This window comes from Sphaerodactylus townsendi, linkage group LG10 (genome assembly GCF_021028975.2).
Source record: "Sphaerodactylus townsendi isolate TG3544 linkage group LG10, MPM_Stown_v2.3, whole genome shotgun sequence".
NCBI lineage: Eukaryota > Metazoa > Chordata > Lepidosauria > Squamata > Sphaerodactylidae > Sphaerodactylus > Sphaerodactylus townsendi.
Genome location: NC_059434.1, coordinates 13,088,552 through 13,109,496, shown reverse-complemented (window position 1 = coordinate 13,109,496; position 20,945 = coordinate 13,088,552). Strand labels below are relative to the sequence as shown.

Genomic DNA, 20,945 nt, shown 5'->3' with positions numbered 1-20,945 from the left:
CGAAGCATGGTGATACAGCATGATATGAGCATCAATTTATCAATGACCACCTCCCAGAGTCTACAAACCACCCAGCCCTGCCTCCATGGCCTGATGAGTGACAATGGGACAATGGGACACCAGAATCCACAAGTATCTACGGCAAGCTTCATACACTCTTCTCCCTGGATAAGTACTATCTGTTTGGTATTTTGTATGACCTGTTAAATTTACTAACTTACTTGAAACTGGATTATTCTTTCTTGGGAAAGGCACAAATACATTCTTTCTGTATCTTTAAGGTAGAATGCACACTTATGGAGCTGTGACACTGGATCGTCCGCATCTAGCAACGCAGTCTGTTTGTCCACTTTCCGAATTATCTGCGCATGAAGCACACAGAAATGGTTAGAATTCCAATGCATTTATTCTGCAGTGAAACACGTGGTTTTTGTTTCTTCTGTGCCAGCATAATCCCTGGATCAAAATAAGTATCTCCAGACCTACAAATCAGGACCAGCAAATATATCAGCTGGCTAACAAAGAACTTCCACAGTTCGACCACACCCTGAGCAGATGATGCACTCTGAAATACTTAAAACACTTTACATATGTCACATAATTCATGACAATCCCGCAAGGCGGGAAAGGGGGGTGGCAGGCTGTGAGAATGGCAGCTTCCCCAAGACCATGCAATGGGATTATGGTAGAGGCCAGATCTGAATTGTGGTCACATCCAGAATGAACTACATAAAGCTTTTAAATTCAAGAATGGACCTAAGGACTGGAAGTAAATCTGTAACAATGGATTTAGTCTTTTGGCAGTATGCTCTACCCAGGACACCTTATACAGAGAAGATGTTTCAAAAATTAAAAGTTATGCTACTTAGCAGCATTAGCAACATCTATAAGTTACACTACTTAGCAGCAGTGGCGTGGTGGTTAAGAGCAGGTGTACTCTAATCTGGAGGAACTGGGTTTGATTCCCTGCTCTGTCGCTTGAGCTGTGGAAGCTTATCTGGGGAACTAGATTAGTATGTGCACTCCAACACACGCCAACTGGGTGACCTTGGGCTAGTCACAGTTCTTCTGAGCTCTCTAAGCCCCACCTACCTCACAGGATGTTTGTTGTAGGCCGGGGGGGGGGAGGGAGGGAGGGAAAGGAGATTGTAAGCCTCTTTGAGTCTCCTTACAGGAGAAAAAGGGGGGTATAAATTCAACTCTTCTTCTTATAACCAGTTTGGTACTTTGTAAAGACGAATTACTAGTGAAAACCTGCATATTTTGATTCACTTTAACTGTGTGTTGAATGTCATCAAGTCACTTCTGACTCATGGTGACCCTATGAATCAATGTCTTCCCAAATGTCTTATCCTTAACTGACTTGCTCAAATCTTGCAAATTGAGGACTGTGGCTTCCTTTATAGAGCCAATCCCATTCAGGTCAAGTCTTTCTCTCTTCCTGCTGTCTTTGACTTTTCCTAGCACAACTGCCTTCTTCAGTGAGTCTTATCTTCTCATAATGTGACCAAAGTACAATAACTTCAATTTAGCCATTTTCGCTTCAAGAAAGAGGTCAGGAGTGATTTGATCTAGAACCTGCTGATCTGTCTTCTTCGGGGTCCACGGGAGTCATAGAACTCTCCTCCAATTCCACGTTTTTAAAAAATCAACTTTCTTCCGGTCAAGTTTCTTCACTGTCCAACTTTCACACCCTTCCATAGTAAGGGAGAATACTATAGCATGAATTAACTTCATTTTGGTTGCCAGTGATATATCCTTACATTTAAGAATCTTTTTTAGCTTCTCCGTGACTGCCATTCCTAAAACCTGCAGCTTCTTCTTCAGAAGATTCTTCTTGGAAAAAATCTGTCATCCTTTCATTTCTTTGTACAGTTCTTCAGTGCATTGTTCTCGCCTTTTCTTCATTTTGTCCTGTTCAGTGAATGTATTTCCCTGTTGATCTTTCAGCATGCCTAACTGTACTTTAAATTTTGCTTTGCTTTCTTGGATCTTGTGGAACAGATCTCTTGTTCTTCTTTTTGTTGTTCTCTTCTATTTCTTTACACTGGTTATTATAGTAGAGACAAACAACTACATGTGAGTAGCTGGAACGCAGCATTTAGACTTCTGATTCTGTCACCATTTATTTCTGCCAGAGTTTCTTCGGCCATCCATTGAGGCTTTTCATTTATTTTGGCTACAGGAATAGTCTTTGCACATTATTCCTTGATACTATCTGTTTCAACCCACAGTTCTTCTGGTTCCCATTCACTTAGTATTAGTAGCTTGGTATTGCAAACCTGTTTTCCATGTGGTCGGTGAACACATCAGGAACATTGCTTAGATTTTATTTGGCTTTATTAATTTTTTGGCATTTTTCTTCAGTTTTATTCTTGTTTTCATGATCTATACCACAGCCAACTCCTGGTTTTGTTTTAGCAGAGAATACAGTTCTTCTGCTTCCTTTTATTTAATCTATTTAATTTCTTCATAATTCCATATATATGTAACCTGAAAATATGTTTGAAATAAACAAATTGTTGTCATCACAGAATGTTTAGTTGTTCTCCTGATTAATTTCCTGCTCCTAGCCCATATCTGCCAGCAAAATTTGTTTCCTAATTTTGCGTTACAGTCACCTATGATATCAGAACATCCTGTTTAGGTGTATGATCCATTTTTTCCTGGACACGTGCATAAAACCTTTCAATTCCTTCTGCACTTTAACTGGACAGATGCTTAATTAGAAATTAAAGATTGAAGTATTACACTTAAAAAGGCAGTGAGTACGGTATAGTGCCAGAATAGGGTCTGAGAGGCCCAGGTTCAAATCCATACTCTGTCACGGAAGTTTCCGGGGTGATCTTAGGCCAGTCACACATACTCAGCCCAACCTTCATAATGTAGTTGCTGTAAGGATACAGTAGAAGAGGTGAAAACAATACAAGACGATGTGGGCCCCACTGGGGAGAAAGACAGGATAAACAGTAAATAAGCATACCAATCTTGGGAGTGCCATGCCGGTAACTGAGCACACAAGCTTGACCGTCTGTCCATAATGAATGTAGCCATCTCGAACAGTGAATTCTTCTCCTTCTGATTCATCATCATCCACTGCGCAAAGAAAACAAGTTTCACCATGTCATGAAACCCATCAATATATTACACCCCAAGACAGGAATGTCATGAGACCATACAGTTATATATCAACAAGGATTTTTTAAAATATAGTAACCTTGACTTACAGAGGTGAATGTAAAAGGCTCCCCACTGCTGTGAGCTGGCATGGAAGTTTCCCCCTTCTACATGCAAATATCGGGTGCTTACAGTTTGCGACCGGAGTCTATTAAATAGTGCCACCTTAGTCCCTGATGCGATGCACACTGGAAGAAAACAGGCTTCAATGTAGCAATCGGTAAACATGACTGGGTGCTCAAAACATGTGCATTAAATGCAAGCATATATTAAAATGGTTTATCCAAGCAACTCCATTAAATCCATAGATTTGGTTGGGGGGGGGGGGGAATGAAGTGCTTTGGATACAAGTTCAAACCTACAGGTGAGTCTTCAAAGAAAAGAGAAGCCATTCCTCCAACCCACCCAAAACTGCTTGAGCGCTTTAAACCACTGCAGTGACCATAGTCACAGATCACAATAGCTGCTGATGGCTGATACTCACAATCTGCATTTTTCAGTGACTGTTTCTTTTTTGAAGGCTTGGAAATTACTTTGATCCGCTTACTGAGGAACACACCGATATCGTCGCTATTTCCATAGAACATTTTTACCGATAACATGAAGTGCTTTCTCTTATCAGAGTCAGATATGTACAAGGTTTTAGCTGTGCAATAGTTCTGTGGAAGAAAACAAACCGCTGTTTCTATTGCATCCCAAAGACAGACACCAGGGTGAAATGCATGCAATCCCGGATCAACTTGCCAGGAGATTCAGAAGGCAAAATGCATAAATGAAATCTCAGTAAACAATATTGACATTTTCTAAATGGCCATTTTCCTCAGTGAATCTTTCAGCATGATTTTTGTAGCCACGCTTAAGGGAATTTCTAAGCAAATTAAATCTGCAGTCCTAAGTGGATCTGTTTCCATCTAAGCCCAATGGGTGTGGAGTAACTCGGCACAGGACTGCACTGTACAAGCTTCTTCCCTTCAAGAGTCAAGCGTATGGCATCCCAGAAAATCATGTAACTCTATGAAGCAGTGAAAGACGAAGAGTAGATTTTACATCTCACTTTTTTCTTCCATAAGGATGACTCAAAGTGGCATCTAATCACCTTCCCCTATTCACAACAAGACACTTTGTGAGGTAGGTGGGGCTGAGAGAGTTCTGAGAGAACTGTGACTGGCCTAAGGTCACCCAACAGGCTTCATGTGGAGGACTGGAAAAACAAACTTGGTTCTCCAGATTAGAGTCTGCTGCTTCTTATTCACTACACGATTCATATCCCTGAAGCGTCTGACATATTGTGAAAGCAATACAGTTTGGTGTTTTCCAGATGTTTTCTAGTAGTTATACCATACTGTGATTTTTTTAGTGAGTGTCACCTTGTGTGCATGTAAGTTCTGACAAGTCGCTTCTGACTCGTCGAGACCCTACAAATCAATGTCCTCCGAAACATCGTACTGCTGCCTCATAAACGGCCCATTGAGGCAGCTCACAACAAGAGACAATTAAGATACAATAACAGAAAGATCAGTGTTGCTTTTTAAAAATAAAATAAAGGTGGATGATAGCAGGGATAATCATGTAAAATGCCCTTCGCCATTGCTACTGCTCCAGCTGCTGTTATTCAGTGGTCCCACAATGTCTCTGAATGAAAAAGCCACACGTAAACAGATTGTCCTGAAATTAGGGCTTGTCTGGAAACTGCTTATTAAACTGTCGACCTCCCTGCCCTGACAATAGAGCACGGCGGGGTGGAGGAATTGAAGCAGTTTCATAAGCTATTTCCATACCATCTCTAATAGCAATGCTAAAAAAAAAAAATCTTCCTGAAGTCAAAGCACAGAGCTGAAATTTTCAGATCCTTCAGGGAAATATATTGCCCGAGCTCTTTAAAGGGCTTCACAGAATCATTGCTACTGATTTTCCTGTTTTGATAAAGGGCACTGTTTCCTAAGACCACGGTTGAGCTGGTTTAACTGCATTTTTGTCTGCAACGTTTGGAATGCCGCTAGAAGTATCTGCACCTGGAATCAAAACAATTAGGGTACTTAAAAAAAAAGTTTTAGAAGCTTCTGCAGTGGGTTCTAGGGACTGCAACATGAAAAGGAAACTATGCATACAGTTCATGTTTTAGTCACCAAACATTACTATCCTGCAAGTAGCTGCCACAGACCTAGTGTAACGGTTAAAGCATAGGTGTCAAACTCGCGCCCCTCCAGATGTTATGGACTACAGTTCCCATCATCCCCTGCCAGCATCATGCTGGCAGGGGATGGTGGGAGCTGTAGTCCATAACATCTGGAGGGCCGCGAGTTTGACACCTGTGGGTTAAAGGATCTGGGAGACCCTGGTTTAGATCGTTACGCAGCCATGAAAACTTGCTGTGCCACTTTGTAGCCTAGTCTACCTCACAGGGCTGGCGTGAGATTAAAATGAGGACAGAAGAAGGGTAGAATGAACATGCAATCCGAAAGATAAGGAAGATCTTACCAAAGGGGAGCCAGGGTGGTGCCAAACGGCAACTTGCCCAAGGCCACTGAGCACAAGATAGGACGGAGGCTCCCAACAGTTTATCACCCTGCTCCATCCAAGGATTTAACACCCTTTGGTGGCGTAAAGTGCTGTCAAGTTACAGTTGACACATGACAAACCGATAGGGTTTACAGGGCAAGAGGCATTAAAGATGGTTTGCCACTGCCTGCCTTTGCATGGGCTGAGAGAGTTCTGAGAGAACTGCGCCTGGTCCAAAGTCACCCAGCAGGCTTCAGGTGGAGGAGTCGGGAATCGAACCCCATTTTCCGCTCTTAACCACTATGCCTCACTGGCTCTCTGCGTGTCAATGAACACACCCAGGCTATCCTTGGAACGGTAGTCAGTAGACACGCAGCAGCCCTCAACTCACCTTTCCTTCCAGGTTCAACTGCTGCATTTCTTGGTCACTATTTCCAATCCCAATGAAGGCGCAGGGTTGGGACTCCTGTTCGGAGCAGCCGTCCCGCTCCATCTGTTCTTTTTTTTTCTTCCACCCACTACCCATAAGATAGACGCAGGGAGGGGGGCAGAAAAACCTAAAGGAAAGATGAGGTGCGTTAGGATCGCGCCCACATTAGATGCTCTTTGTTAAGGAGTCCTTGTTGAGTTGTGTTAAGTTCGGCACGAAATTAAGAAAAAGGCACGCTAATAACAGCTGGATTCTTGGACCTGCACTGATCACCCAAAAGGAAACTGGTTTGTGTGCACAGGCTAACTCTGCCCTTCACCATGGCTACTAGAAATATCAGAACATCAGCATATAGGGCCCTTCCAGTGCTACTCCAGGCTTTCAAGATTTTTTCCTGCAATGAGCACATACCTTTACCACAGTGATGGCGAACCTTTTTGAGACCGAGTGCCCAAATTGCAACCCAAACCCCACTTATTTATCGTAAAGTGCCAACCCGGCAATTTAACCTGAATGCTGAGATTTTAGTTTAGAAAAAAATGGTTAGCTCCCTCTTCCTCCACCCCACCCGCTTGAGCAGGGGCCAGCCTGCTGTAGCCTCCAGCAAGTCCTGTGCACATCTCTCTGTGCCTCTCTAGCATCTCTGCCTCCTCTGCACCCCCCCCCCTCGGGCAGCAGCCACCCGGAGCACAGGCACCAGGCCCGCCAGCTGAGTCCTCCCTGCTCACCATGGTGCGCGCACATCGTGCTCAGTGGCCCAGGCCAGCCTAGATGTGTGTGTGTGTGTGTGTGTGTGTGATTTTCCGCCCCCCACATGACCAACTCTGTGTACGTGTGCCCACAGAGAGGGCTTCGAGTGCCACCTCTGGCACCCGTGCCATAGGTTCGCCATCACTGCTTTACCACAACTTCAAGGCCTAAGAACTTGCTACTTTATGAATGAGATTCTGAAAATGCTGACCTGAACACGCCTCCCCCCCTCCAAATCATCTCCGCTGCGATGCAATATGAATGCAAAACTGTAGAATATACTCAGACCTGGCTTTGTGATATAACAAAGGTATCTGCACAGTGACAGATTAGATATAAGGCTCAGAAACCACCCAGTCAGTTTTGCATGTGAAAGCCCCACCATAATTATCTGGGAAAAAGTCAAGTGTGCACTTTTTTCTGATTGAAACCTGCAAGACTCAAAGGTGCTTAACTTCAGTTGGATCTTACCCATAGTCAATCCTGTCACAGTACTTCAGACATACCTTTTCCCAGATCACATATTCAGAGTGTTTTATAAAAGACTATGGCATTCTACAGCAAATTGGTTTTGCCTTGTAACCAAGAACTGTAGTCTATAGGAAAAAGGGGGCGCTGGGAACTATTTTTAAAAAGATAATTAATTGAGGAAGAGAACTAAAAACATTTTAGCTGGTAAGGCACACTTCTGCAGAAACTTCTCCACCGCAACTTCATTGTGGGAAATACTAGATAGCTTTTAAAAAAAGACCTGGGGTTCATTCCGTATTTCTCATTTGGCCTGCTTCTAAAAGCCATCTGGACACTAGATGGAGCTAGACACAAAACATTAGGACGTTGCAAGAATCATGCAAACTTTTGCAAACTTTTTTTTTTAAAACACCAATTTTAGACAGACCTAGAACCAAGTTTACATTGAACAACTACAATGATCCTGAGGAAAGTATAGTTTTACACAATTTTTAATCTAATTTATCCAGTGAGACTACCAGGACATTTTCCCTACCTCTTTTCATTTCCGTAAGATTTCTGTGCAACTTTTGCATGAAGAATTAGGACTGTTTGATCACCTCGCTCCTTTAAATAATTTCTCATAGCTTCCCTAAAAATTAAAAAGTACAATGAAAGTTAATAAAAAAATTTCCTTTGCAACACATATAAAATAGAAAAAGAAAGAAAAAACTTCAGCCCTGAAACAGGTAATCAATGAGATAGGTTTTTTGATACACTTTTATTACATTTTAAATCATTAAACGTATCCTTAAAAACAAATGTCTTTTGGCCAAAATTATGGCTAATATATGTCACGGTTGTTTCTAATCTGCCCCTTCCTGAAAAGTCATGCTCAAAGCAGCTTACAACACAATTAAAATACATAATTTCAATTAAAATTTTCGGAATTTATAACAGATGATCCCCAAATGTATTCAGGGCAAATGATAGGAACGTATGAGGGGGAACAGAAGGAAAAATAGCTAACTCAGCATAAAAGGGAACAACAGTTTTCATAATAATAAGAGCCTGCCGGATCAGACCAGAGTCCATCTAGTCCAGCACTCTGCTACTCGCAGTGGCCCACCAGATGACTTTGGGAACTCACATGCAGGATGTGAAAGCAATGGCCTTCTGAGCACCTGGTCTGCTAAGGCATTTGCAATCTCAGATCAAGGAGGATCAAGATTGGGAGCCATAGATCGACTTCTCCTCCATAAATCTGTCCAAGTCCCTTTTAAAGCTACTTAATTTGGAAAACAGAAAAAGAATGGGACTGGGGGGGGGGGGGAGCCAGATAGTTGGAACCTGCAGAGGTCCTCAACTATAGGCCTCAGGGAACAGCTCAGTTTTATAGTCACTGGCTATCCTGCAAAAGAGATAATACAGTCTTTCAAGAGTTTATTTTTAATGATTCAGAAATGTGTTGAATTGTGAAACAGCTTAGCATCACCAACCATGCTCAGGCAGAAAATATGCTTTCTGACACCTAAGCTTCTTATATTTATTTTATTTATTTTATCGCACTTATAGACCATCCTCCCCCAAAGGGTTCAGGGCAGTGAACAATAATAAAAATGCAATTCATAATTATTAAAATCAAGTGATAAAACCAATTCAGATACATATGATGCAACTTTCAACTTTGTGATTTCCCATCAGCCTGAAGTGAACCAGGAATATATTTGATCTGTTGTCTGCGTAAACCAGGTCTAAATCCATAATGCAACAGCCAAGACTTACCTGGTGAGCCGCTTAGGTTGAGGTCGCTCACCAAATTTCCTATAAAAACAAAACAGCCAGTCATGAGCAACTGTTGTAAGACAAGTCCTTTACAGCAAATTTTATTTCGAACTGCTACATCGGCCATTCGCTACCCCTACACAGCCTTACCCGCCCCTTTCCTTAGATCCTGCCAACATTCATAGAGCTTTTGGAATGGTTTTGCACATCTTTATTTGATCAAAAATTATATAAGATCACTTGCTCTATTTGGGATAAACTCTTGTAATTTTTGCCAAAGATACAACATTAACCCTGCAAATGAATCTGGGGTTTTTTTAACGATTATTTTCTCATTAGCTTCAAAGAAGGCAGAGAAGCAGCAAACCATCCAAAGAATAAAATGAGTTAAACATTTCTCTTAAACATATTGATATACCAAGATTTTATGCCATTAAAGGTTAAACTGAACTGAACTGATATACCAAGATATGACAATCAGAAGCATTAATATGTATTTAAGAATTTTTAGCAACACAACTAATTTTTTAAGCTACTACAACTGCAGAGGGAAACAAATAAACATTACTTAGAAAAGTATCAAGAAAATGTTTTATTATGTGTCCCAAAACTAGATAAGTCAGAATCCAAAGGCGCTCCTTTAAGCCTACCTATGTCCTTGGAGCCCTGAGCTGACGGCTCTGGTTAGCCAATCTTGTCAGATCTTGGAATATAAGAAGAGTCACCCTGGTTAGTGCTTGCGTGGGAGACCACCAATGAAGTTCAGGGTTGATACACGGAGGAAGGCAATGTCAAACCACCTCTCAAAATCTCTTGTCTTGAAAATCATACAGAGTGACTTGACGGCACTTTCTACCCCACCATGTCCTTGAAACATCACAAATGGCCTTTGCCAATTCTTTGACTTTCAAAAAAATATTATCCTAGTGCAGGGGTGCCAATTGGCCATGCTGGCAGGGACTGATGGGCATCGTAGCCCATGAACATCTGGGGTGCCAGAGTTGGACACCCCTGTCCCAGTGCAACTAGTTAAGAAGCAAGCCCACGTCCCTCAGGGGCACAGAACTAGCTGCCCAGTTACACAGAATACACAGAAATGAATCGACTGACCAGAATCCTACCATAATTGAACACATCCCTTCTCAAACTGATTGTGTGAAACAGAAGAACTTGACAAGTAAACATGGGTACTTTATGTTTACGTCATGCAGATTTCTGAAGATACTGACCTATACAACTTGAGGTAGGAGTTAATTCAGTGATGGTGAACCTTTTCGATACCGAGTGCCCAAATTGCAACCCAAAACCCACTTATTTATTGCAAAGTGCCAACACGGCAACTTAACCTGAATTACTGAGGTTTTAGTCCTGCATGCACCCGCCGCTCTGCCCTGCGCTGCTCCAGTGTCTCCACCCCACACCTCTGCCTCCACCCCACCCACTCAAGCAGGGGCCAGCCTGCTCTAACCTCCAGTAAATCCCGCGTGCACCGCTCTGTGCCTCTCTAGTATCTCCGCCTCCTCTGCCCCCCCCCTTGGGCATCAACCACCTGGAGCACAGGCACCAGGCCTGCCAGCCGAGTCCCCCCTGCTTGGCGCGGGGTTTTGTGCTCAGTGGCCCAGGCCAGCCTAGAAGTGTGTGTGTGGGGCGGTGATTTTCTACCCCCCACATGATGAACTCTGTGTGCGTGTGCCCACAGAGAGGGCTCTGAGTGCCACCTCTGGCACTCATGCCATAGGTTCGCCATCACTGAGTTAATGGGAGGTGTGACAAATAAGAAGTGTGAAGTCATTTTTGTGAAATAATCACTCAAGCTTTCCCTGATACTTAATACTTCTACAGGTAAGAAACATTACCCATGTTATAATTATTATTATTTACTTTATCCATAGCATGCCTTTCTTCCCAGGGGGACCCAAAGCAGCTTACGTCATTCCCTTCCATTTCATGACCACAACAACAACCCTCAGAATTGGTTAGGCTGAGAGACCATAACTGGCCGAAGGCCCCACCGCAAACTTCCATGACAAGAGTGAGGATGAAACACAGGTCTCCTAGATTCCATCTGACATTCCAACTACCACACCACACTTAAGCACAAATATGAAGAACAGCACATAGACCCATAAGCCTTTGTTCCCCCATAACTATAGAGCTAGATCTATACCCTCAGCATCAATTCAGGTCAGACTACATGCTGCCACTATTAGTTGCCAATGGCAAAGAAAGAGAGAGAAAAGCACAGCCTTGCTTAATGTTCACAGAAATTACGAACCCAAACTCATTTCTTGTCCTCTCCCCTCTTCATTACAACACAGCGACAGCACAGAAGAACCAAAGCTCTTTTCATTCACAGCAGCTGTCCTACCTGGTCACAGTGAAGTCATTCTCACCCTCTTACAAGTCATTAAGAAGTCTGGAACGGCATAATGCATGCAAACAATTCTCACTGGTGAAATATCAGTTGTAGCAAACAATGCTCTTTGTCCCCTACCAAAAGAAGCTCAGGTGGCTGAGCTTAAGTTTGGCAAATGTTTCTTTTAAATAAAGGAAAAGGAACCCTGCAAGATGAACACAGTGGTGAAGTTTTCCTCTTTCGGCAGGTTATAGGGCAGTGGTGGCAAACCTTTGGCACTCCAGGTGTTATGGACTACAATTCCCATCAGCCCCTGCCAGTATGGCCAATTGACCAAGCTGGCAGGGGCTGATGGGAATTGTAGTCCATAACATCTGGAGTGCCAAAGGTTCGCCACCACGGTTATAGGGATTAGGTGCCTCACGCTGAACCTCAGAATTCAACTTCCTAGATCAGTGGTTCTCAACCTGGGGGTCGGGACCCCTTTGGGGGTCGAACGACCCTTTCACAGGGGTCGCCTAAGACTCTCTGCATCAGTGTTCTCCATCTGTAAAATGGATAAATGTTAGGGTTAGGGGTCACCACAACATGAGGAACTGTATTAAAGGGTCGCGGCATTAGGAAGGTTGAGAACCACTGTCCTAGATGAAGACAGATACTGAAAAAAGTTATCATGGCAAAAAGATGGAAAGTCTCCATAAACTAGAGATATCAAAAGTTTGAACACTCCTTTGGGGTATGCAGCATTTTTTTCAGGTGTGCAGCATTTTTTTTCAGGTTCAGCTTGAAAAAACCCAAAAAGTTAAACCAACATGCCAGCTTTTTTGAGTTTCCAAAAAAATGGGGGGGGGGGTATTAAGCAACACTCGCCCGCCCTCTTGACCGCCACCTCCCCCTATGCCAGCTCCCTCCCTGTCTCGAAACCCAGGTATCCCAGGCAGCACAGAAGAGCTGCCTACAGGAATCAGGAGACTCAATCCCCTCAGGCAGTTCTGAAAGCTGAAATAAGCCAAGACCTATTCAGCTGTTGATAGGACCAAACTATTCGGCTCTGCCGAATATCCTGGGATTTTTTTGGACAAAAAAAAAACCCTCCAAAAAAGCAGAAGTAGCTTTTTCCAGGGTTTTAAAAATTTGGGTTTACCCAAACGTCCAGCCATAAATGTATCTGAAGTTTATTCAAGCGCAGCACAACTAGCTGCTCTGTGGTGCTACAAAAAAAATGTTGAGTGAATTCCTCCAAAGAATCTAAAGCTACTCCTATCCAATAATCCACCAGCTTGGTGTTATAATATCGTTGAATGGGGCTTCTCACGTTTGACAACTGAAGACAAAACTCACCAATTAATTTTAAATGAAATACTGTGGTTCAATATGCCACAGCACAGATGATACCTTTTGTGACTCAGATTAAGAGAAGACGTGTTTCAATGAAGTGGACATAGCATAAAATAAGTCTGAAGGTTTTTCCCATCGAAGTCCAAGCAAATTTGTGGGGAAAAAAAGATTGAAAAGTTGGATTTTATGTTTAGATGCTAGCCAACAATGGTGTTCAGGTATTAGAAAGCCAGAAAAATATGCCTTCAAAAAGGACCATTGTCAACTAGCAAAGCGACATCAACTACCAGAAATAGGTTTTATAATTTAAAGACAAACAAAAAGAACAAACTGATTGGCATGTATTGTAGATTTCCCTTCAACTCAACACAACACCTGAGAAATGGCTTAAGGAAACTGTGGGCTTTCCCACATTCTTAGTGTCCTTCTTTATAAGCTCCTATTTCTTTGAAGGGTAAGATCAGTTCTGCGCATGTTTTGTTCCCTTTAGTGGTTGAATCAACATCAAATAAGCTATACCCAGCATTTCTCTCTGGAGATTTCAACTGCAGGCTTTTACACTAGCTATAAATTTTGATGCTGAAACCACCACTACAGGGAGCAAAACGTATGTGGAACTGGGGGGGGGGGGGGAAGCCCACCCCCAAACAGGAACTTTCAAGTGCAGAAACTGGGAATGGACTTTTTTTAAAGGTAAGAAATTGTCTATACTTAGAAAAATAGATAATAGATCAGGAAATAAAAGTAACAAGTGAAAAAACAGAACAATTCATTTCAAGCACATTTTGAATTCCCTGAAATCCATGGAGTTAAAATGGAAAGGTTAGAATTTAAAGTCACTGATCTTGTACAAACTGATTTTGAGACGAGAAATCTTGTGAATTATGTCAAAGGATTATTTGCCATTTAAAAGACAAGTAGATCATCTTGTCCACCATTTACTGCAACACTTTGGTATGAGCAAGATAACTGCTGAAAAGACAATTAGAAGGTTTAATTCAGTTTTACAGATATGATCTACGAGGGTGCAGGAAGACCCTTGACTGTTTCAGGAAGCTGGAAATTATCTACAGATCAGCAGAAACTGAACTAATCTTTTACAATCTTCGTGTAGTAGTTTATGCAATGCTATTTTGTAACAGATAGATCAGTGAACATAGATTAGGAAGCCTTGGGTTAAGATTATGCCTTAAATGACCTTGTGTTAATAACTTCCTCTCAGCCTAACCTATCTCTTGGAACTAACTTGAGGACAAAATGAGGGAGCAAGGGAATGGCAGACTGGACTTACATTCTATCAAGAGAGATGAAGGATACTACCGTGCGCCTGGACTTCAATAACAAGACTTCATATTCAGATGGTTTCTTTTATTTAAAAAGCATCAGAAAAAACCATTTAGACTTCTACTGACCGAACTAAAGTTAGGCGTCAAAGCATCTTCCGTGATACCCCACTCCCTTCCCCTCCACATTGTATCTTGATGTCTTGCTGTGTGTGATTTGCAATTGTTTTCCTGTTTCCCTCTTTCCTTCCTCGCAATCTCCTGTTAGCAATCTCCTGGCACCAGCCCATCCTCAAAGAGGTGTGAAAGGTTCCCAGGTCTTTGTAGCTTTGTAGTAGAAACTGTAATGGACATTTGGTGTGGGCCAAACCGGGGGGGGGGGGGGGGGTTTAAAAGATACGAGTCCTGGTTCTGAGCTCTCTAGCTCAGATCCTGCTATACATTGTTACTCTTCACATCACCTGTAATAAACTGCTTTTGGACTTTCCTACGGTCTCTGTTATTTCCACGTTCGAGAGTCTGACACACGTCACACAACACCACCCCCTGGCACTAGTTCCCAAGGGGGAATGATGCCCCTCGCAGGAAGGAGACAATGCAGCTTTCACTTAGCTCAAAACTCCCCAACACTTTGAAATGCAAAAGCTAGCAGGTGTCTAATTAGGCCTCCCCTGGAAAACAAGACTAAGAGATAAAGAACAGATAGTCCCAGGAAGGGAGGAAGCAGTCTATGGAGAGAGCATCCCACATCCCAGAACTGGGCTGATGATGACAGATACCCTTTATTGATACAGAGGTGGGATCCAACCAGTTCTCACCACTTCTCTAGAAGTGGTTACTAATTTTTTCTGAGTGCTGAGAAGGGGTTACTAAAGCAACCTCCCTGTCCAATAGGGACTGGAGGTGCGTGTGTGCGGCGGCGCCACTGTTTGAATCCCACCACTGTCGGAACCTGTTATTAAAATTTTTGGATCCCACCACTGTTAATCAATTATTTAAAAATTTTATATCCCATCTTATGCAAGGCAACTGACAATACAGCAAGCTGCAGGGACACAGAGGTAACGGCTCATTAACAAGATTAAAAACAAGGCACGAGTGTAATATGTATGGATTACATTTTGCCCCTTCCTAGATACTACTATACCAGGGGTAGGGAACCTGCGGCTCTCCAGATGTTCAGGAACTACAATTCCCATCAGCCCCTACCAGCATGGCCAATTGGCCATGCTGACAGAGGCTGATGGGAATTGTAGTTCCTGAACATCTGGAGAGCCGCAGGTTCCCTACCCCTGCACTATACGCTAGAAACGAGACTGCAATTTGATGTGTCCACTGCCAGGTGGCGCCTTCTTCCTTCAGTTCAGAGGCTTCCATAGTTGGGTTATTGATAGCTTAGAAATACTGGACTCCAACAAAGTACAAAGGATTTAAAATCACACTAACTGGAGGGACTCCCCAAGAAAGCAACAGCAAGAAAACATAGCAGAAGAACGGTCAACAAGGTCGTAGCCTGTACTGGAAGCAAAGATTTAAAAACAGGAATTCATTCCCAGTTAGGATGAAGTCCTCCCGGCTGCTTAACTCAAGATGAGGAAAAATGTCCTCCAAGTCTCCAAGCAGAACAGTTTTACAGCAAGTCCGCTGAACCATTCTGACTTGGAGGATGGAAGACATCCCTGATGGGATGCCCAAAATCTGCGATCCCAAACCCCTCTTCAACCAGACAAGATGCAGGAGGATTCTCCATATGAAAGACACGAGCAACTAAGTGAAGTCAATTCCGTAGCATCTCACACATACTGATATTGATTCCCCACAGGCAAGTCTCTTAATTTGGAGCATTCGTGTTGTAGCATGTAGTAGCTGCACTTCTGATGAAATGCACCGTACAGCCTACTGGAACCTCGACTCCTTCCTGCTCTGAGGTTTCCTAATACAGCCCCTGAGCCATTTACTCAAATATTTTTAGATGCCTTCCTGCCTCCACAATTTCTTAAAATTTGACAGCCCGTAGGTGCAAGCATGTAAATTTCCATTTAAATCCAGTAAGTGCCAGAACCTCTCCTCAGGACGTGTTGTGTTAGAGCAGAAGGATAGTAGATTGATCTCTTGGGATTATGACTGATCTGTTCACAGCACCACTTTACCCTTGTAAAGGGCTCTCCAGGGATGGGCGGTATAAAAGTCGAATGAATGAATGAATGAATGAATGAATGAATGAATGAATGAATGAATGAATGAATGAATGAATGAATGAATGAATGAATGAATGAATGAATCCAACTCCAGCAGATAATGGCCCCAAGTATTGTCGAAGGCTTTCCGGGCTGTGTGCTTGTGGTCTGGTAGATCTTGTTCCTAACGTTTCACCTGCATCTGTGGTTGGCATCTTGAGAGGTGTATCATAGAGAGAAGTGTGTTTGCGACACTCAGTCCATAGTAGGTACCTCTCAGGGCCTCTGCTCTCGATACCTTTCAACTGGCCCAAACAACTGTGAAAAGTAATAACAGACTTCACTGAAGGGCTCAAACAGGCTGCATTATAGCCCGCAAAACCATGTGGAGTTCCCAGGAGTCAAAATGGGGGAGTGGGGGAGGCTATTTGCACCTCAGAAATGGCTTTACGTGAAAGTGTTTAGAAAGCAGTAGATCATTAAATGGATGTAAGAATGTAATTTAGCAGTACAGTTTGCCTTTGGATGGTGCTAAAGCCTAAAGGATCAACTCTTCCCGCAGAAACAAAAAGATCAGAATGGAAGCACGGATCCAAAGGCTCATTTGTGTTCTCATACTTAAAAGTTAGCATACAAAAGATTCTCCCTGTAAAATCGCTATAAATCCTCGCTAATTTGTATCCTGCATTCTGAGCAATGTTTTCACGGGTAAATCCTGCAGACTCTAATTTAAACAACCCTGCAGGCCAATCTCCAGATGGCCAGCTTCTGCCAACCTTGAAGAAGACCTTGATGCAGCAGGACTGGAAATACTGGAACTGCTAAGGTTACTGTGCTGATACTTCCAAGAAACTGAGGAACCCGGCCTTTTCTGGTCAACCAGGCACCACTACTATCAGTTCAGTTCCCTCTCATTTGGCCTTCCTGATGAACGGGAGATCACTGGAGTGGATGAAAAAGCCCCTGGTCAGGGAGAGGCACCAGCGCATATTAGACCTGCCACATCTGAGCATGCTGGAGGATAGGCTTTGCTAAGTCCCTCCAGGGCCTGCCAAGGTCTGGTGGTCTTCACCTCCTGAGCTCTTTTCTGATTTATCTCCTTGCTGGAAAGCCTATCCAGTTTGGATCTGAGGATCTAGTGGCTGATGGTCCAGTCAACCCCTGCATCGCAGCCTGTAATGATGTGCTGTGCCTGAAGAGAAGCAGGTACAGCCCCTTTCATGTATAAGGATCTGATTCCAATTCCCTTGGCAGTAGATGTCGGACTCAGCTTTTAAGTGACACTGTTCATCTTGATGTACATATCTCAGTTCCAGGCGGCTGACTGCTCCAGCCAAGTGATACTCTTGTTGGACTTAGCTTGGATCCACAGACCAAGAGCAAGCTTGTCCCGAAAGGTCTGCCCTCCTCCCAGTAAACTGGCATCCGGATGAATCCCTGGATCTGAAAAGGTCTCCCCTGAGGCAGGTTATGATCTACCATACATCAGTGCAAGGCTCTCCTTTGGGATTCAGTACATCTCTAACTTGAGTGATAATTCTCTGGTAAACGGCCGTTGAAAGGGGAAGTATACTATTATATATGAATGTCTACGGTGATAAAAGCCGGTACCTTGGTGCAGGGTATTTGATCCTCTGGGATTCTGGGTCTCTGCAGGATACAACCGTAGGAAGCTCTAAGCTTATGTGTCCTCCTTCTCCCCAACCCGAGTATTAAAAGCCATCCATCAGCACCCTTCTCACCCATAAGGCTTTCCAGTATCCTTTGTCCTTTCATTGTTATGGTTCTAGTAAAGATGTGAGTGAACTGTCTCACACGCTCAGTTCAAGGTTCTTTTTTTTTACAAGTTTGTTTTGAGGCCCAAATTTGTCACACAACCTTGTACCATTTCAGCTAAGCCAGCCGACCTTCCTGTGACCATGTCGTCTCAGTCACTTCACAGAACAAGCAGGCAAATGTCACATCACAAGCACTATGTAAAGGCAAAAGGACGTAACAAACTAATTTTCATGCAGTCCCAGCTAACTATAAACAGTGGCTAGAAAAGTCCAAGGGCTCCATCTTACGTAAAATGGTTTACCAGCAGTGCTTCCAAAACATCAGAATCCACGCTAGAGTCTACATTTTCTGTTTGCTGGACACGGGCAATTTCTATTTTAGCCTGCTACAACCCCACCAATTTCCTGATGCTATAATATATCCAGGGACCTGCCTCTTTTGTTCCAGAACCGCTGATTATCCAAATGGTAATTACTCGGAGCAGATTTGTAAATCCAGCTTTAGAACTTTAGACAACATCTTAGTTTAATGTGCTTCTGCGCTCATTCTTTCCACTGCAATTTTCCAATTTGCAAAAGCGCAACGGTGGCAGAACAAGTTAGTTCATTCTGTATTGTCATCCCAAGTTATTTATGAACTATATTTCTATCTGTGTAACTGAGGCAAAAATGAGGAAAACACTTTTCTTTCTTTCACTGCATCTGAGGAAGGCGAGTCTCCGACCAGCGAAGAATTCCGCTTAATGCCCCCATCGCGACAAAATGGTATGCTACGCCTCTAAGCTGCCTTGGTTCTACCCCCCCGCCTCCCTGCAGGCCGGCTCCTGCCCCACTAGATTTATTGCCTTTTAATAGAGATTAAAAATTAAGTTCAGCCTTCTAAAAAATTTAGAATGGAAAGTAACTGTGCTGTTGCTTGAGGTTCAGCAAAGCTGTTACCTTTTGCAACTGAGATAAGGACCAGGTGAGTGATAGAGGCAGCAACTATCCAGACTCCCTTCTCAGTCTCCAAGGGCAAGATCAGTGGAGCCACATCCCATTAAGTTAGCAGATGAAACTAGGAGCCTTGCCATCGGGGAGAAATGGAAGGGTCCTACCACTTCATCTCATTCTAATCCGCTGGGTCGTTTGGATAGCAACAGGGCTTCGTGATTAATTTGACATCACCAGTCAGTCAGAAGGACAACATCCAGTAACTGCTATGTACTTAGCCCTCTTGATTCAGCCTTTGTTGTTTTAATCCTCATTTGCTTGCTGTTCTCTTTAGAAATATTCTTGCACAATTTTAATACATCACTTTAATTATACCTTGTGGTGTTCTGTCTTCAGACGGCTTCAATCTAATTCCAGTTCCTAGGCCGACATGGCTGTAGCCATCAGGTTGGTTTGTGAAATTCATGCCGCAAGTGGCCTCCCTTGCAGGGATGACTTTCTTGGCCTCAATCTGAGGAAGGGTGGAAGATTGCCCCTTGGCTTCTGGGCTGTTTGGGTGGTGAAAATGGGCTGGTGGCAGCTATTAAAACTGGGGTGTGAGGATGTGATACCAAATTCTGTGTCGAATTTCTAGTTTTATTAATTTCATCCCCAAAATCCCTTGGATTAGGAGGTTTTGACACCTACATACTCAGTGAAATTCTCAGCTGTATGCAAAAATATGACTTTGGAAATTAACCGAAGAAAAAAAGGGCAACGAACACCCCCCTGCAATGCCCTGAAGTCCAAAAAAGTTCCAGGACATGAGGGAAGCAGAGTATCAAAGGAGAGTAGCAGGATTTTGATTGTATTATCGGCCTTCTTGCTGGTTGTGCATGTTTTCTTGTAGTGTGCACTCAGACAAGGTTCAACTCTTGGTGAACTCTGACTGCATAAGGTTTTTCTATTGCCTTTGACAACTAATTTTAAAGTTGCAGAAATACTGGGTTTATTGCCTTTTAACAGAGATTAAAAGTTAAGTTCAGACTTCTAATCTTGCTTTAGAAAAGTTTAGGAGCACATATCAGATGTAGTTTTAGATGCAACAGGTTGATTAGCTCAGCAATAGTTAAGAACCAATTACCGTATATACTTCATGCCGGAATTCTTTTCTGTTACATTTTAATGCTGAAAAAGCTCCCCTCAATTTATATGCGCTTCATTACAATTTTTTGTGTTTTATCACGGCTGGCCAGCAGGGGGCGCCGCTTTGATAAGCAGGAGGCAATTAAAATTTCAGGGTGATTCCCGGAAGACTCTCCTGATGATAAATTTCCAGCCAAGTTTAAGGTAAAGTTTGGTTCTGGGGGTCCAAAGCGTAATGGACTCCCTAAAGGAGGCGGCAGGCCCCATTCCCCATTGTTTTCTAATGGGAGTTTCTTATTAGTAGATGGGGCTATTATTTTGAGGGTCTATAATTTTGGATCTTCTGAATGAAACGTCACCAAACCTACTGGTCCTTACTTCCTTTTTTGAGTCTCTTTATGATACCAGCCAGGTTTGCAAGTTCAGGTCAGGGGATCCAAAGTTGTGCTGATGACTCTGCATGGGGATTTGCCCTAATCCCCCATCGTCCACAATGGAAACTAATAGTAGATTTTTCTATTTCTGATACATTCCTCTTAAAATCGGTTGCCATATAATTTGGACATACAGATGATGATGAGGAATCCAGTTTTGAAGGATTTTAACTCTTGTGTTTTAGCTTGGTTGCTGGTTGAGCTAAGGTTTTTGTACTTTTAAAGTTATTGTTGATATCATATTGTTCTTGTTGACCCTCTTTTCCACTTACAGAGCCAGTTTACTGTTTTTCTTTGAAATAAATATTCAAAAACATTTAACTCCACTCAATCACGCTGTGCATTTCCTTATCCTCAATCAAACATAGCCGCGAAATTGGCCAATAAGTTTTCCCAGTTTTTTGTGGTAAAATTAGGTGCCTCGACTTAT

General features: G+C 42.9%; 1 protein-coding gene across 2 annotated transcripts in view; it reads right to left on the bottom strand.

The window, feature by feature from the left end:
* RBPJ (recombination signal binding protein for immunoglobulin kappa J region) overlaps window positions 1–20,945 on the bottom strand; it is a 49,237-nt gene that overhangs the window by 10,067 nt on the left and 18,225 nt on the right. Inside the window, exons 1-8 of one of the 2 annotated variants that reach the window (XM_048509533.1) lie at window positions 9,742–9,833; window positions 9,092–9,130; window positions 7,863–7,958; window positions 6,068–6,233; window positions 3,662–3,836; window positions 3,228–3,365; window positions 2,984–3,096; window positions 222–362 (exon numbers count right to left, since the gene is read on the bottom strand). In XM_048509533.1, the coding sequence (XP_048365490.1) occupies window positions 222–362; window positions 2,984–3,096; window positions 3,228–3,365; window positions 3,662–3,836; window positions 6,068–6,233; window positions 7,863–7,951 (822 nt within the window). In that variant the 5' untranslated portion in view covers window positions 7,952–7,958; window positions 9,092–9,130; window positions 9,742–9,833. Of the gene's footprint in view, window positions 1–221; window positions 363–2,983; window positions 3,097–3,227; window positions 3,366–3,661; window positions 3,837–6,067; window positions 6,234–7,862; window positions 7,959–9,091; window positions 9,131–9,741; window positions 9,834–20,945 lie in introns of those variants that run through there. The other variant, XM_048509531.1, reaches the window with a different exon arrangement.